The 16,936-nt window shown below is 34.3% G+C and overlaps 1 protein-coding gene across 1 annotated transcript; it reads left to right on the top strand.

The window, feature by feature from the left end:
* Window positions 1-298: 298 nt before the first annotated feature.
* LOC129231546 (E3 ubiquitin-protein ligase HERC2-like) lies at window positions 299-15,567 on the top strand. The gene is made up of 4 exons (XM_054865894.1): window positions 299-378; window positions 8,480-8,570; window positions 8,749-8,827; window positions 15,065-15,567. The coding sequence occupies exons 1-4, from the start codon at window positions 365-367 to the stop codon at window positions 15,271-15,273; spliced, it is 393 nt and encodes a 130-aa protein (XP_054721869.1). The 5' UTR covers window positions 299-364; the 3' UTR covers window positions 15,274-15,567.
* Window positions 15,568-16,936: the final 1,369 nt, after the last annotated feature.

Genomic DNA, 16,936 nt, shown 5'->3' with positions numbered 1-16,936 from the left:
TATAACTTTAGAATACAGAACGAACCAGTTTATTTTGTTAAACAAATTTGCATTTAATGATGTTTACCATTCTTGAAAATACCAATACATGAAAAAAAAGTACACTTAAAATCCGATAGAACATACTCCTTCAGGAAGTGTTTCCAAAAAGGAGAAATAAACTGCAACTGTATTGCTTATGGTATCGCACTTTTTTTTGGCATCATGTTCGTCATGTTGATAAGAACTCGCCTTGAAATAGATGAAGTCGCCAATATGGTAACCATGGACCAGGATCGTTCCTGCATTGACCGACGTGTTTAGTTTTAATGGTTGTCATCTAACAGAGCATGTGTTTTGTTTTGTGAGGAATAACATTTTTAATATGGGATCTGAAAGGTTAGTCTAACTTATTCGTACCCATAGCAATGTAAGCGATTTAGATTGTGTGCATGTAGTCATTTTTAGCGTGATAGTTGCTTCTTTTTATCAAATCGGTGTTCACATTTTCTGTTTCGAAACCGTTATGTTGACAAGTTTTAGAGTAACTTCAGATCACAACACTTTGTACTCCTTTACGAAGGATTAGCACGATTTTTAAAAGAACAGGCTGTAAAAGTTTCCTTAAAAAGAAGGTGTATGATGAATAATTGCGAAAGTTTTTTGTTTTGAGTAATTCTTAACGGTAGAAATTTGATAGTGAGAATAATCGCCGTTATAAACTTAGTGTTTACGTAAGGTTAAGTTATAATTATCTGTCATCTTTGGATTGTTATTTTGCATTAACATTGCAATAAAAACTTTTTGAAATGAAATTGTCGTATAAAGTAAATTGACGGTGTCCTGTGCAGTGAAATTTAGCCGGTTTATGTATCAGGATTGCCGATGGAAAATTTTGATGCATAAAGTTCGAATGTACTGAAAAAAAAAAAAACAAGAGTTGAAAGATTTAGAAAGTATGATATTAAGGATGAAAGAAATGGAAAATAGACTTAATTGCACCACTGTAAAGAACACATCAGTCCAAAAAAAGTTAAAAGTTCTTTTTATTGGGGCCGCAAATGGCTTTGTATTCCGAATAAATAAAAATACTGGGCTGTACAAACCAAGCAGTCCAATGGTTTTGGAGAAGAAAAACAGATTGTGGGTTTTCCTCAACAATTTTAACCATAATTGTAATAAATAAGAGGATAGCCAAGAAGTTGTTCCTCAAACCTTATTCCTTCATTTTACGTCACCAAAGGTAAAGAAAATATTTTTGAAACTTTGATTTTGGAAGAATTCAGTGGGAACTGATGTGATATACTCCACCCTTGGCGACTTTTTCCTGTTGGCGCCAAGAAAGCGTCGCCAATAAAACGACGTATGACGACATATGTCATACATCGTTCTTAGCGATGCTTTTTTAGCGCCAACAGGAAAAAATCAGATAAGAAAACATGATCAAAGCATTTCAGAACACAATATATATAAAAACAACATAAAAGCACAACAAAAAGCATCACGAATATATGCTTCAAAAATGTACAGGGCCGGGGTTTTTTGTAAACATATTAAAATACAATGAAATAAATTATTGTATTAATTACAAGTTGAAATTAATGCATTAATTTTTTTTTCATTATTTTCCGGGATACGAGCCCTCAGTCTCATAGTACTTTCGTAATGAGACCTCGGCTCGCCGGCCCTGCCTCAGTCTTATTACGAAAGTACTATGAGACCTCTGGCTCGCCAGGACCTCGCTCCGCTCGGTCCGTTATCCCTCCGACTGTTAATATACATTACAGTCGGAGTATAATCACAGTTATGTATACTACAAGAACCCCTCAAGGATTTGTAAAAACAAAGAATTTTGGAAGTGAGAGGTTTTTTTTGAATTCTAAATTAAAGAACTTACCTTTTTATATGGTATGAATATTCACACTCAGTCTAAAACAATACATCATATGACAATGGCACGTTACAGATACACACCACGTTGAAGTTAACTTTTAATTAACCTTCAAGTCTGAAGAAACTGGCATTTTCTAATGTTTTTACTTCAAAACACAACTACTGAATTTAAACTAACACAAAATAAGCATTCCTGTAAGGTATATTGCACGAAACAACACCACGTCGTAAAATCCCCCTAAGAGCGGAACATATGTGCACCTACCTCCACGGACACACGTGCGAAAAGAATTAGTTCACATCTGTACTTCCCAGGTATATTCTGCAGGGTTACTAGGGCTACCGAAAAAAGTTTTATCGCCAACGTTGGTGATTTTCGAAATGAGCTAAAAATTCTATCCTCGCCAAGGGGGGGGGGGGGGGTATATCACATCTGTACCAATTCAGTGAGAGAGTTTCCAAACGTCACAATTGCAACTTGCAATTGCGTATTTAGGACTTAAATTTTCGAAAAAATCCCAGAAGAGCACGCTCCTTTCTCATCATTAAAGATCGTCTGATATTTCGTTTACGGGCATCACTTCTAAAAAATTTTGAGGGAGAGCCCTTGAACCCCTTCTTCTCGTAAAATCATCTGCAACTGCATTTCTTGAATTTCATTTTCCAAAAGTTGTTGGGCCCCAAAACATCAACTCTCATAAACAGTACCAAATATAGTCTAAAATTGCATTTTTAAAACTACAATTTTGGCAAATTTCTGGGAAGAGACTATCGGAAAACTGCTCCATTCAATTTAAATAATAATTTTAAGGATTCAATCTCGAATCATTTCTGAATGAGGGCCTTCAAATCTTGGAGAACACCACGAAAGAGCATCTGAAGCTACGTTTTCAGAGCTACAACGTCGAAAATTTTCCAGTCAAGATCCCCCCTCCTCCATAATCGAAGATTATCTACATGTGTGTGTTTTTAAAGTTTTAACTTCAAAAAATTACCGGACGAGGGTCCTCGACTTTCTCTACCCTCCCCCCTCCCAACTCTGCTAAATATTGTCTTCAACGGGGTTTATAAAGCTACAATTTCGAACACTTTGCAGTGGAGAAACCCCCTCAACTCCCTATATCTAAGAGAATGTTACACTTTTTGTTTATATTGCTAATGCTTCAATCTTGTAATGACACTCTCCTAAACCAGGAGCTGAAATCTTTGTCTCTCTCTGTTAAAATGCGTTAAAAAATGATAGGCCGCCAAACTCATGCACTCCTCAAGTTTTTGATTTGTGAAGGCCCTGCATTTGTTTTATCGCTCTTTTCTCCTTCCATTTTTAAAAAACCCTTGAACTTAGGAGATTATGATCATGGAGGGATAGATGTACTCTTGGGCTAAGGGCCAGTTTTGGGAAATCGCCCGGGACCTTTTAATGGTGCACTCTGGCCCTGTCTGTGTTTAGGATTTAAGCAATATGTTATTGATTTTCAATTTTTTGTACACATTCAGTGGCAGTTCTGGGGCAGCGTAAGAAAAAAGTGGTATCACGACACAGTTGGCAAGTCAAAAGTATGAAACAAGGTACAAACTCCTTAGTTGCCTCGAAAATTTTGTGATGCAAAGAAAAACAAAACTAAATGTTTTTGAAGTGTTAATGCCAAAATTAGATGTCTATGCAGTGTACTTAATGATTTAAGATAACTATTTTTATTAATAAACAGGATGAAAATAGTTTTTATTTTTTTAATGGCATAAATTTAATTTTAAAATTTTCGTGAGTGAAATATTCTTGTATTTGTAGAACCAAATAATTGCCCTTTCAAAAAGCTTTCGATAAGGTACCGCAGGTTGCTCTACTTAGCAAATTAGCTGATATAGGAATAGGAGGGAAAACTTTCATTTGGGTAAAAAATTGGCTGACTGGAAGGAAACAAAGAGTAGTTGTAAGGGGAAATTATTCTAATTGGAGTGAGGTCTTAAGCAGGGTTCCTCAAGGATCAGTGTTAGGGCCTGTTTTGTTCATTGTCTTTATGAACGATATTCACAAAAATATTTCTGGGAACATGTATTGTTTTGCTGATGATGTCAAAGTTATGGGGACTGTAGAAAATGAAGAACAAGCAAATCAGCTGCAAGAGGATCTAGATCATATTACGGAGTGGGCTGATAAATGGGGTATGGCTGTTAATGTTGGGAAATGTCAAGTGCTACATTTAGGGCATGGAAATAAGTGTACAAGTTATTATTTGCAAGGTTCAGTCATTAGTCAGGCAGACAAAGTTACTGATCTGGGGGTCCTAATAAGTCAGGATTTAAAGTTTAGCTAACAGTGCAGCATTGCTAGCAACAAAGCCAATAAGGTGCTTGGGTTTATCAATAGATCTATTTCAAATAAATCTAAAGAAGTTCTTTTGCCCTTATGTAGAAGTTTGGTAAGACCCCATTTGGAGTATGCTGTTCAGTTTTGGTCTCCTTATCTTAAGAAAGACATTAATGTATTGGAAAGGGTTCAAAGGCGGGCTACGAGGCTAATAAGTGGACTTTCCCACTTAGATTATGATTCCAGGCTTAGAAGGCTAAAAATGTACAGTCTTGAGCAAAGAAGAGACCGAGGGGACATGATTCAGCTGTTTAAATTTATTAAAACGAAAGATGTTACGGGGTTAAAGTTTAGCACTGAAAACAGGACAAGGGGTCATTGTTTTAAGCTATTTAAATCTCAGGCTAACATGGATATTAGGAAAAATTATTATTTTAGCGGGGTAGTGGAACCTTGGAACAGCTTACCGGAAGAGATGGTAATGAGCACGGGAATAGATAGTTTTAAGAGGGCCATTGATCTTCACTGGGGATTGTAAATTGAGTAGGACCAGTCTAGCTCTGCCCAGAGCCTGCTGCTGGTCGTCACTTTTGTATTTGTATAATATAATTAATAAAAGTGAACTGGAGTCATTATTGAAAAACTTTTTTGATGCACACATTAAATATTACATTTCGTTGAACGTGTCTATTTTCTTGTTGAAAATGATATATAGCAAACGTCATGAAACTGCTCCTCAATTTTACAGAACTGCTCCTCAATATCAATATTTGAGGAGCAGTACTGCTTCTCAAATTGAAATATTTATTTCCTACACTGTACTGGGGGGAAAGGTGACAGAATGATTCAATTAATTTTACCTTTTTATTGCAATCAGTTTATGATATATTTTTACTTAAATAACATTCTACAGTCAAACTTGCTTGTAACGAGCTCAAAGGGGTGGCGATAGTAGCGTGTTATAATCATATTAGCTCATTATAACTGAGTACTTGTAAAAAACAGTTTTGAAAGAATCGTAAAAAGTCAAACATGCTTTGTGTGAGTTTTATTTCTATACAGCACGAAAGAAGTTAATATGCTTTGAACTGGTCTCATTGTCTCTTTCTTGCTTTATTGTTTTTCGAGAAATACTCATGGCTTGAAAATCATTGTTAGATGTACCTCTGACTTCTAAAATTTTTGAAGCTTTTTTGGACATCAAAAGCCATTCACTATGTTGAGTGTGGTTCAACTTGAAATTCTTCACATTTGTCATCATTGTTGTCGCTTGCATGATTGTTTTCATCTACTTTAGTTTGAGTTAAAGCTACAATAACCTGTGATAACGTTGGCAGCAACTACTCGAAAAACAATTTTTAAATGCTTCTCTGCTCCAAATTAAGGGAAAGTGCACTAATCAGGGCTCAACTTGCAAGTTTCCGTGCCCAGGGCACTCAAATTTTCCTGCTCCCTTTAAATTATTGACTTATTTTGGACAGTAACATTCCCACTACAGGTGTCCCCCCCCCCCCATTTTATGAATGCAGATTTATTTAAAAAAAAAAACGAACTAGGAAGCAGCTAAAAAATACCCAGTAGCGAATTTACCATATTGCATTGGTGGCATTTGGGAGGGACCCTATGACATAGTGGAAGAGTATATACAGTGAGACACGAAAATTCAATTGCATTTTTTGTTATAAAAAGGTACTAGAGGCATACCGAGTAGCACTTTGGTCGAGTACCGAGTACTCGGCCTTTCACTATTCAGCGGAGTACCGAGTTCCAATTATGTTTTAAGAAGAATCACGACACACACGTGAGGAATTTTGAACTCATTAGAATAGTAGTATAGACCTCCATGTCCAAATAATAGTTTTTAAAACAAAATTCCAGCTGAAAGTTAATTACGCATTCTTGAAAAGATTTTGTTCGTTTCAATAATTTTACAAATAAGTTATTTTTTAAACTAAAAATAAACAAATACGTAAAAGGTAGGATTAATCAAGTTGGAATTAAAACAAATTATATCAATCTATACTTCTAGTCCGCTAAACGTAAATAATTTTTAAAAGTAAATGGAACAACGTTAAAAGCACAAATGTGCAGGAGAACTGCAGACAGTGTTTCTGCATTACAAGGAACATCTTTTTCAGTGCATAAAATGTGAGCTAATGAATGTAAAAAAATCTGACTTCTGTCAGATGTCTTTAAATTCATAAGCTCACATTTTGTGCATTGAAAAAAACATTCCTTGTAATGCCAAAACACACCTCTGCAGTGTTCCTGCACATTTGTGCTTTGAAGGTTGTTTTATTTTTTAAGTAAAAGGTAATTTTATGCTTCAAAAATCCATTTAATAACATGAAAATTTCATATTTTCTGTACTTACCTTTTTTGCTCTATTTTTCATAAATAAGTTTCATTAACTTTGGGGCATTAAAATATAAGATTTACTCCATTGAAGCATAACAAACTTCATTATTTGTTATCACATTTAGAGAACAAAAAATGTGTGGATGTTGTTTATATTGATTTTCAAAAAGCTTTCGACAAGGTACCGCATGTTGCTCTTCTCAGCAAGTTAGCCGACATAGGAATAGGAGGAAAAACTTTGTTTCTACTTTGGGTTAGAAATTGGCTTACTGGTAGGAAGCAAAGAGTAGTTGTGAGAGGAAATCATTCTAATTGGAGTGATGTTTTAAGTGGGGTTCCTCAGGGATCAGTGTTAGGGCCTCTTTTGTTTATTATATTTATGAATGACATCAATGAAAATATTTCTGGAAGCATGAATTGTTTTGCTGACGATGTAAAAGTTATGGGGATTGTCGAAAATGAAGAACAAGTAAAACAGCTGCAAGAGGATTTAGATCATATTACTAAGTGGGCAGATAAATGGGGTATGGCAGTTAATGTAGGGAAATGTCAAGTGCTACACTTAGGTCATGGAAATAAACGTATGAGATATCGTTTACAGGGTTCAGTCATAAATCAGGCAGAAAATGTTATGGATCTGGGTATCTTTATTAATCAGGACTTCAAGTTTAGTCAACAGTACAGTATTGCTAGTAATAAAGCCAACAAAATGCTTGGGTTTATCAATAGATCTATTTCAAACAAATCTAAGAAAGTTCTTCTGCCTTTATATAGGAGTTTAGTAAGACCTCATTTGGAGTATGCTGTTCAGTTTTGGTCGCCTTATCTGAAGAAAGATATTTTTGTATTGGAAAGAGTTCAAAGAAGGGTAACTAAATTAGTAAGGGGACTCTCAGATTTAGATTATGATACCAGATTTAATATGCTTAACATGTATAGCCTGAAGCAAAGGAGAGTCAGAGGGGACATGATTCAGTTATTTAAATTTATCAAAATGAAAGATGTAAATGGATTAAATTTTTGCGGGGAAAGCAGGACAAGGGGTCATTGTTTTAAGCTATTTAAATCTCAGGCTAACTTGGAAATCAGGAAAAACTACTACTTTAGCAGGGTCGTGGGCACTTGGAATAACTTACCGGAAGAGGCGGTAATGAGCAAGGGAGTGGATAGCTTTAAGAGGGCCATTGATCTTCATTGGGGACTAATTAATTGACTAGGACCAGCCTAGCTGGGCCCAGAGCCTGTTGCTGGTCGTCACATTTGTATTTGTATTATTCTCAAAATTTGAATTCATCTTTTAAATCTGAATTGTAAATGATTGCAGTATATTATATGCTTGCATTTTTTCAATAATTGTAAAATCTGCTTTGAACAATATACAATTTTTTATAACTACTCGGTATTGGCCGAGTATCTGATCAAAATTTGGCCGAGTACTGAGTACTCGGCAAATTGGCCGAGTACCGAGTAGTTACCGAGTACTCGGTACGTCTCTAAAAAGTACAGAAACTAAATTCTTTCAAATGGTAAAGTATTTGTGATTGTAACCGGTATTATAAAAGTGGTTCTAGAAAAAACTACAAATTCACACAAATGATAAATACGAAATATAATTTTGTTTCACTGTTCTCCTGGTATGTGAGAACAGTGAGACACATATTTTTTGAATCTGCAAACTTCCAAAACGCCTAAATTTACCTAGAAAATATAAATGACTTTTGTCGTTAGGTTTTCGTATGAGCAATTCAAGGCAAATTTCATGTTGTTTTGACACAGTGTAACAACATCTAACAGGTATTTGTTTATGGACTAAGAATAGTTTAGGTGATTCTGGATTAATAAAATGACTTTAAGTATCATCTTATGTTAAAGTATTAGATAATGATGGAATGCTTTCTCTGTTGCCTTTGTCTATTACTAGTAAAATTATTTGCTTTTCAGAAACTCAAGTTCGTCAGATTTGTGCTCCGAAAAAATAAGACTGAATTTTCAACGTCGATGTGATTATAAATGGAGAAAATTAGATTTGCAAGTAAATATCTTTATACTTTTTATTGTTAATGTAAAACTGCAGAGTTCTATTTAATGATTCTTCAGCTGGTTTAGTATATGATTTGCATCTTAAAAAGTAGAAGCTATCATTTTTATACAAATGCATAATTTGTAAAAAAAAAAAAAAAATGCTGATTTTTTTTTTCCTCTCTCTTCAGAAAATTTTTTCACTTACTGAATTGGAAAATTTATGGAATGAACTTGTCAGAGAAAAAGAGATTGTATTTCCTAACACAGGTGAGATTTTATTTACTTTTTTGCATGAATCAATGTTGCTTGCAATTAGTGATTGCAATACCGGTATTTCTAGATTTTTTTGCAATTTCGTAATACAGGTATTTACTGAGGTATAATTCTGTTATTTTTGGTTTTACCTGAAAATAATTAATATTTCTAATCAAAGAGTTTTCAATTTAAGTTAGTATTTTAGATTATTTCCCAATATTTACATAATTATGATGATTGTAAAGAATTTTGAGAAGAAAATGAAAACAAATAAAAGAAACTAATAAGATCAGATTTAGTTCAGTTAATTGTAAATTTCAAACCAGAGAGCTAATAAAAAGCAAACAAAAACCTATCCTGATCAAGAAGAAACTGATGAAGATGATGTTAGTATTGAAGAAGCATCGTCTCTTGAAGAGAAATTACATCTAGCTATAGCTTTAAATGTTAAAAAAGAAAAAATAAATAAATTAAAAAAGATTAATATTACACACAGTACAAAAGAATTGCACACAAAATGATTTATATAAAAAGGACGTGCAAGATACCGAATTATTTTAATAGGAAGGACTTTGAGGCAATTACAGGAGGTGTATTGCGCATTGTTAGCAGGTACCACCAAGCTGCGTGAATTCATAAGGAGTATTTTTATTTGCGGGAAATTTGTTCACTAAAATAAGTTCCAGGCATAAAGACAGTTCCATAGATGCATAATGTTTCTTTTTATTGAAATTGATTTTTTAATAGTATTTATTCTTTTATTTTATATTTGTTTACATATCTTTTCGTAAATGATCATTTTTTGCACAAAGTTATGAAACATGGCTTGAATAAAAAATGTTTTCGATCATTTTTAAGAAACATCTAATACTGGTATAGCGTTTTAAAATATACCGAATAAATGGACATGGGAATGAAACAAAAAAATCTACATAATTTTCGGAACCAGAGTTTCATGCTTTTTTTTTTGCTCAAATTATGTCGGATAAGTTCATTTTTCTGACCGCAAATTATAGATTGGTCAAAAACTATCCGCATATAACTTAAATATATCTGTGAAATTAAAATTTTTGATTTCAGAAAAAGAGGAATTGATGACCCAAAATACACTGACTGAATGACTGCAGAAATTAAAAAAATTGTCGTCTTTTTATGAATTATTTTTTCAACTAAAAATCTCTTCATTACCAGCAAGGTTTTCTCTTCAATTATAATAATAACCAGTAATTTGAGACTCATTTATGTGATTTTAAAGATTGCACAAAGGAAAATGAGAGCTTTTTATAACTTATTTTAATTAAGTAAGCATCACCAAGTGAGGGCTAAAGGTAATTATAAAATATTGGCTTTTTTAACTGTCAGTGATTTTGTCACATAGAAATATCTTAAAATTACTTGTTTTCAATATAAACTAAAGAAGCTATTGAACTGTTAACTACTTAAAATATTTTTTTACATCAATAATTGAATTAAATGCAAAAAAAAAAAAAAAAATACGTGGTTTTTTGGGACCAGAGATTTATGTTTTTTTTTTTTTTTTGGCTTGAATTATGTAACGGTTAATTAAGTTGATTGTTCTTATCGCAAATTATAGATAGATCAAAAACCAACTGGATATAGCTTAAAAATATGTGTGAATTTTTTTTTTAATTTTTTTTACCAGAATATGTATTAATGACACAAAATACGCTGATAAAATATGAGCAGAAATTTAAAAATCTGTAGGGTTTTTTTTTTGATCTGAGAAATCCTCTCGTTACTAGCAGGGTTTTCAATTATAATGATACACAGTAATTTGAGACATTTAAATGATTGTAGGAAATGAATTGTAGGAATTAAAATGAAAACATTTTAAATTACTACTTATTTTACATTACGTAACAGGGTTGGCAGGTTTCTGCCGAGGCGGTTAAAACCACTGGTAGAAACCGGTTAAAACCGGCATGGCAAAAACCACTTTCTGCCACATTTGCGGCAGAAACTGGCAAAAACTCACAAAATGACAAAAAAATTAATTATTGGCACAGAAAATGCATGGTTAAAATAATTGTTAACCAAAGCACAATCTAATTGCAATATTATCACACTTCAAAATCAAATGTTACATTGTTTTGGATCCTGCAGTTGCCTCTTAGAAAAGGTGGTTCCTAAAATCTGAACAGTTTCTTAATTTAATATGTACGAATTAGAATATTCTTGCAACAGAAGAGCTACAGGCAATCAAGGAACAAGCAATGTTCGTGAAACTTTCATTTGTTGTTGGTACATTTTTTTTAAAAGTGATCCACCATTCAGTTGCTGAGATTGTGGTAAAAATTTGACTGGAAAAATAAGTTTCAAGAAATGGGGCCAGTTCGTTTTGAGAAGCTGTGACATTAGGTACAAAATTTATATTAATATAAGCCAGTAAAATTCTGGCACTTTCTTCTTAAAGCACATGATAATTTCAATCACAAGCAATTTAGATGAAATTACAATCCGTAATGCCTGTTTAATTCTATATGTGTTGCCTAAGCACCCATTGATTTTTCCTCCTTTGTTAGATTAATCCAAATACTACAGACATCTGCAACTCAAAAGTTCCCTTTCCAAACTAAATCAAGGGCACTAGCATAGGATTTTATTTTTTTAAAATGATTGAATAAAATTAAATTTTTTAGTTTAAAACGAATATCCTTTAGTAATTACTTGAGTTATTAAAGATGCTTTTAAGTTTTTGCCAGTTTCTGCCGGTTTTTACTGGTTGTAACCAGTTTCTGCCACTGGCATGGCAAAAACTAGTTTCTGCCGGCAGAAAGCCTACCCTGTTACGTAAGCAATCAACCAGTAAGGACTTACGTCAATAATTATTAAATATTCGCTGTTGTAACTGTCAATGATTTCATTACAAAGAAATATCTTTAAATTACTTAATTTCAACAATAAAATTGAATATTGTAAAGTGAAAAAAAAAGGAATAGTTTACTTAGTAAGTTACAAAGTAATTTAGTAAGTTACAAAGTAATTTACACTGACACATCGTTAAAAATACACTCTATAACAAAAAAAATTGACGCACCAAGAAAGAGTGATCTGATTGAAATTGGTGGATAGGAAGACAATGCACAGAATAGTAAATGATTAAATTCTCAGAACAATTGAATAATTTATGTCAGAGTTACAGTAACAAGTTCAATAAGGTATTGAACCATCTCTAGCCTAGATACAAGCTGAAGCACAGTGTGGCAAACACCGATAAAGCTCCCGAAGGGTGTCCTGTGGTATTTCCGGCCAAATTGGCTCCAATTGTCGGACGAGGTTATCAACATTCCTTGCCAGATGCAATCGCCTTCCCATCATATCCCAGACATGCTCATTGGGAGAGAGATTTGGCAATCTGGCTGGCCACGGAAGAGTTTGACAAGCTTGCAGATAGTTCATAGCATCACGTGCCGTATGTCATCTGGCATTGTCCTGCTGAAAACCAGCTGAGGGTGCTGCAAAAAGAACAGCAGCAAAACAGGTCTTAGGATGTCGTCCACGTACCGCTGTGCAGTAAGTGTACCTCTAATTATGACCAAAGGTGTCCAGTTATCAAGGGAAATGTCACCCCAGATCATAATGCCTTGTTGAGGGCCAGTGTGGCGTGCAAAAGTGAAACCAGGCTCCCCCTCTGCCCTGGGTGTCTCCAAACACTTCTTCGATGATCGTCATGACACAGTTAGAAGCGGGATTCCTCGCTAAAGACTATACGTCCGTAGCCTGCATCATTCCAACCTGATCGAGCCATGCTCCTTTTTATTTTGGCACGGCAGTGTGCAGGGGTCAGTGGCAGGTGGCGTAATTGTCGGCGGGATCATAGATTTTGCTGTCTTAACCGTCTGTAAATGACCATGATGGGCATTGCCACTGGTGTTTGGGTTGAACGTTAGATGGTTGATAGAGATGAAGAAGGCACTATGACAGCTGATTGGACAATCATTCTGTCATCACGATCTGTTGTGACCCTATGTCGACCACTACCATCCTGACGCTGAGTTCTGCCATTTTCTTCCAATCCTTGCCAGCATCTTTTATAGCCACATCGCTTAGACTCATATGACGAGCTATTCTCTGATTTGACCAACCGGCCTCTTTCAGTCCAATGATACGACCTCTTTTAAACTCTGACAGTTGCTCGTAAAGAGCACGAACCATGCGACGAGGCATATTTAAGTTGTTGAAAGGTAACCTGAATCACAATCAAACCGAAAGTTTTAACAACTGTTGAAGAACTGCTCTTTATATACATCTGCTTGATGCGCAGTTTTGATGCCCTGGAGATCAAACTATTCATTCATTGGACACCAAATTTTAATCATTTGCATATCTGGTCAAAACTGTTGGATGGGAAGGTATGATTAAAACTAACTCTTACCCAAACAACGTAATACATTTAGCAGAGTGTGAAATTCGAGTTCGTGAATCAGTATGATTGAAGACAAATAGCTTAGTAAACATTAATTAATTTATTAAGAGATAAAAACACAGTATATGGCTTTAACAAAAAGTAAATAAGAATAAGTATACCATTATTGCAAATACCCTGTTGACCTAGACTAATAAGTAATTATCAATTAAACCGACTATCGTTCATGGGGAACGAAGTCTTCAATGGACAAACGTCATACTACTTCAATTAAACATAAAGGCTAACAGCCTAAGCTTGCTGAACAAACAGCAAGTTGGCTTGCCTGATATGAGCCAACGCGTCTATGCTGTGCAAGAAGTGAGAGTGAGATCAACTGATAACAGCCTCGCTTATATTCCAAATCTCATTAGCATATCTTCACTTCAATGCTACCTGATCGTGATCTTCAGTGGCCAAGCCCAAAGCGTGTGCACATGACGTCACTTGTTCTAGAAGGATCGATGTCAAAGTAGTCACGTCATGGGCAATGCCCACTACACGTGCCTTTCTCTATTCCAAGACTAGTTACGTCACGGATTCTAGCGTTCGTTAAGGAACAATGACATGAAACATGCAAATATCTAAAGGTTATCTAACATGAAAAATAATGATAATAAACCTTCGCTTAGATTGACATACTATGTCTATCAAAAACATTCATGTATACAAAATTTCAAAGCAATCGGATGGTTGCTTCTTGGTGCGTCAATGTTTTTGTTATAGAGTGTATATTTGAACTCAAATTCCAGTGATTTCATGAAATATAGTTTTTCATATTCTCTAAGAGAGGGCGCCACCACTTATTTTGCTATTAAAATCGTTGTTAAATTGTACATTATAGTTTGTGTTATAAAGGATTGAATTTCTTGGGAATAACAAAGATATTTTCTTTAGCTACATTAAATATTCAGTTAAAGATCTTATTCTCCGACACAAATTTGTATTCAGTGGATGTCTTAAGCTAGAAATATAGTGTTTAAGACTGAATAAAAGTGCAATGGTGTGGAAACTTTGATTGACATCCAGAACAACCAATCAGAGTGCTAGAAATGTCCCTATGCCCGAACAGGAGTAAAGGTAGCTTATATGTGTCCCTAATGGTGTTTTCTTAGGCTAACTTTTTGTTTTTAGAATTTCAGGAAAATGATTAGCATTAAATTACTAGCTTCTGGCTATGCTTTTATTCTTTTACGGACAAATTAAGAATTTTTCATGCAGACTTAAGATACTATGTCAATCACAGGTTAAGCCTCAAAATACCTGTGACTGGAACAGAGAAGGAGTTGAAAAATGAATGCTTCCATAGTGGTGAGTAGGGAAGTGTCAAAATGAGAAAGGGGAAAGGGTTGGAAAAACCAATCAGCTCAGGTTAAGAATTCCTGTAGCTGTTTTTTAAACAATACTTTGGATTAGACAGTGAATAGTTAGCGAGTAGAGGTGCAGCTGAAAGAGATAAGAAAGCTAGGCAATTGCCTAGTGGCTAATATAGATGCATTTGTAAGGGATATTAATTGCAGGCATGGTGGCAAGTGTGTGACATATTTACAATATTCCTGTGTGGCATGTGGCCGTTTGCATGGCAATTTAAACAGTAATATTGGCATACCGATTGTACAGTTTCCATCAAAAATCATTGCCGGTTTAATGAGAGAATTTATTAAATTTCTAAACAGGATGATGTTTTTACTGTCTTTTTTGCCAAACTTGGAGGGGGTGATTTAACAAGATTGGACTGCTCAGATAATGTTTTCATTAAGGAATTAAATGCTTTATTATAAATTTCCCCAAATGTATTTTTTTTTTTTTTTTTTTAATTTCAGAATTTCCCGGGAGAGCTGATGCTTGTAATAATCCTGGTATGTGTTTTTGCTGGCTTTGTAATCTTATAAAAATGCAGCAACAGGATGAATCAAAGCAAACCAAAACAGAGGAAGAAGAATCAGATAGAGAAGAAGTAGAAGCTTGTTTAAAAGCTTGCATCAAGACTTGGAGTTTGGATTTTAATATTGGTAAAAACATAGATAGTTGAAATTAAAGTTCTTGAAATTTTATGTACATTCTTCTGACCAGGGGTGGACTGGGTCCCGCAAGAGAGCGGCAACCTTGACCTCCAAAGGGTTCAAAAAAAAAAAAAAAAAAAGTGCCAAAAAGAAAAGAAAGAATGAAAGAAAAGAAAGAACAATGATACACAGGTTTATTGGTTTAAAGAAAAGAAAAAAAAGCGAGAAGTGAAGTCAGTCACACAGGTTTGTTAACCAGAAAAAAAAAAAATAAATAAATAAAATAAAATAATAATATGGAAGTTGCACCAAAAAAAAAAAAAAAAAAAAAAAAAAAACAATTTTTTTTAATAATAAAAAAGGTGTTCAGACTTGAGGGCGCATCCGCTGGTAGCCCAGTCCACCTCTGCTTCTGACTCCAAAGAAATTTGTAGTTCATGTTTTAACTGATGTAGAATACTTGTATAAAATCTGCCCCTTTAACATATGGAAGTAAGGTCTTTTTTAATTAGTAACAAGATGTAAAAAAGCTCAGAAAATCCATTTCGTGTGTGTCAGTTCTTTATTGTTTTTGTATGCAAGACCAGTTTTAAGTCATTCTAGAGCATATGAGCAATATATATATATTAATTTTATTTTTAGTAGTAGCACTTGAACATAGGAATTCATTGACAAGAGTGCACATACGTAGAGCACTTGGCACACATGAAGAGAAAGTACAATATAAAAATGGAACAAAGTATACTATAAAAATGTAAACTGTAACAAGTAAAAAAGGAAAAGGTAGAATATGCAAATGTAAAATGTAAAATTGAAAAATTGTAAAGATATAAAATTTAAAAGGAGAAAATGTACAAATATAAAATATAACATCTAGAATTAAAAATTGTTAAAATATAAAAGGAGAAAATGTAAAAAAAATAGTAACATCTAAAATTAAAAAACTGTAAAATTATAAAAACACAATGGTATAAAATGTTAAAATATAAACTCTAGCAGGCCAAAAGGATAAAATGTTAAACAAAAAAGTTAAAAAGGTCAGTCAGTCTATAAGTCCTATTGTTTTTTTCTGGCCTTCCAATACCTGTCGTATTTGTTTCCGGACACTTCCGCGCATTCCCTGAGATACACGGCATCCATTTCAGTGTTACTGTCCCACAATGTACAGTTTGGGGAAGAAAAGATATTGAACCTATATAAAGATATTTTGCAAGGCAATCGTGTCCTGTCTCCATACGAAAAGCTACCACTGCGAATCTTCTAGGTGTGGCTGGTATAGCCAGAAGAGACTCTCGCCAACTCTTATCTTAAAAATGTGAAGAGTCTGCCTGGATCGAAAGTCGAAATTCATCTTTTGTTTTATTATGCCTGCTATAGGGGAATAAGGGACAGGGTTTAATGAAGTTTGTAGTATTTTCGTTCCCTTTCTTGCAAGGAAATCAGTCATTTCATTTCCATATATTCCTCCGTGAGCCGGAACCCACTGCAGAATAACTTTTTTTCCTAAGGTTTGTAACATACTCAAATTAGCAATGCAGTCTTGAACTGTGTGAGTCTGCTGGTTTTGGAGAGACGACAGCTTGAATTGCAGACTTCGAGTCGGATAAAATAACTGCTTAAAATACACCGCCAGCTCAGTTATTCCATCCGAGGACTGCAGTTTCGTGCTTTTTAGTACTCATCAGCCCGGAA

This window comes from Uloborus diversus, chromosome 10, assembly GCF_026930045.1.
Source record: "Uloborus diversus isolate 005 chromosome 10, Udiv.v.3.1, whole genome shotgun sequence".
Classification (NCBI taxonomy): Eukaryota; Metazoa; Arthropoda; class Arachnida; order Araneae; family Uloboridae; genus Uloborus; species Uloborus diversus.
Note: the sequence above shows the minus strand (reverse complement) of the source record. Positions and strands in the feature narration are given on the sequence as shown.